Source organism: Mandrillus leucophaeus, unplaced genomic scaffold, assembly GCF_000951045.1.
Source record: "Mandrillus leucophaeus isolate KB7577 unplaced genomic scaffold, Mleu.le_1.0 Scaffold104, whole genome shotgun sequence".
NCBI classification, from domain to species: domain Eukaryota; kingdom Metazoa; phylum Chordata; class Mammalia; order Primates; family Cercopithecidae; genus Mandrillus; species Mandrillus leucophaeus.
The window spans coordinates 524,391-525,538 of record NW_012098543.1 but is presented as its reverse complement, the minus strand read 5'-3'; the positions used below and the strand labels follow the sequence as shown (position 1 = coordinate 525,538).

At 50.1% G+C, this 1,148-nt stretch overlaps 1 protein-coding gene across 1 annotated transcript in view; it reads right to left on the bottom strand.

Annotated features, from left to right (window-relative positions):
* NLRP12 (NLR family, pyrin domain containing 12) overlaps window positions 1-1,148 on the bottom strand; it is a 35,685-nt gene that overhangs the window by 29,325 nt on the left and 5,212 nt on the right. The window contains exon 2 of the mRNA XM_011979578.1: window positions 766-846. Within this exon, the coding sequence (XP_011834968.1) occupies window positions 766-846 (81 nt within the window). The remainder of the gene's footprint in view (window positions 1-765; window positions 847-1,148) is intronic.

Genomic DNA, 1,148 nt, shown 5'->3' with positions numbered 1-1,148 from the left:
TGAGCCGGAATCTCCTGCGGACATAGTCTCTGTAGGCTTCCTGGGGATCTAGGGGAGAGGAATGAAAGTTTTGTGGAGGACTCATCAGCAACCTCTGATGAGTTCATGAGGTAAAGCGCTCCTCATCTGGCTCAAAGAAGGTCCGTGCCTGTAGTCCCAGCTACTTGGGAGGCTGAGACGGGAGAATTGCTTGAACCCAGGAGGTGGAGGTTGCAGTGAGCCGAGATCGCACCACTGCATTCCAGCCTGGGCAATGGAGCGAGACTTTCACTTTCAACTTGACCTGCAACCTCCACCTTCCAGGTTCAAGTGATTCTCCTGCCTCACCCTCTGAATAGCTGGGACTACAGATGTGCTCCACCACACCTGGCTAATTTTGTATTTTTAGTAGAGACAGGGTTTTGTCATGTTTTTCCAGGCTGGTCTTGAACTCCTGACCTCAGGTGATCTGCCTGCCTTGGCCTCCCAAAGTGCTTGGGTTACAGGCATGAGCCACCATACCTGGCCTTTTAGGCCTCCCTTGTTGCCCTTGCTTGTATGAGATGGTTTGGTAGCCATCTTTCAGTCATGAGGTGACAAGTGTTAGGACAAAATGTGGACATGGAAAGGTTGATGAGTTGAAACATAGGAGGAAACTGTCCCTTTGATGGTGTCATTAATCCACCCCACGAGTTCCTCAATCATGCATTTGTGCCTGGCCTACACTCCATGGGGCCTTCTGTTCTGTGTAGACGAATACATGTAGGTACATGGCTTAAGGCTCACCTTTTCTTGGAGTGACAGGAGAGACTTCCAGAAGGCATGTTGACTGGTTCCCAAGTGAGGACGGGCCACCAGGTGGGGTATCTGGAAAAGAAATTGTGCAAGATGAACTAGTACGCATCTGGCTAGCAGCACTGCGTCATATTAGCTGCGATTACGTCAAAATGCCTGCATAACTCCCTGCTCATCCACACCCCAGAATGTTCTGTAGTCACTGCATAGGCTGTGTGTGGGAAACAGCTCATCCCTTGTTCCTTGTAGCCCACCCTCCTTCCTGGGTCCCCCTCATGGTCATTGGCACCTCCATCCATCCAATCAGACTTTTTTTTTTTTTTTTTTAGACAGAGTCTTGCTCTGTTGCCCAGGCTGGAGTGCAGTGGTATGAT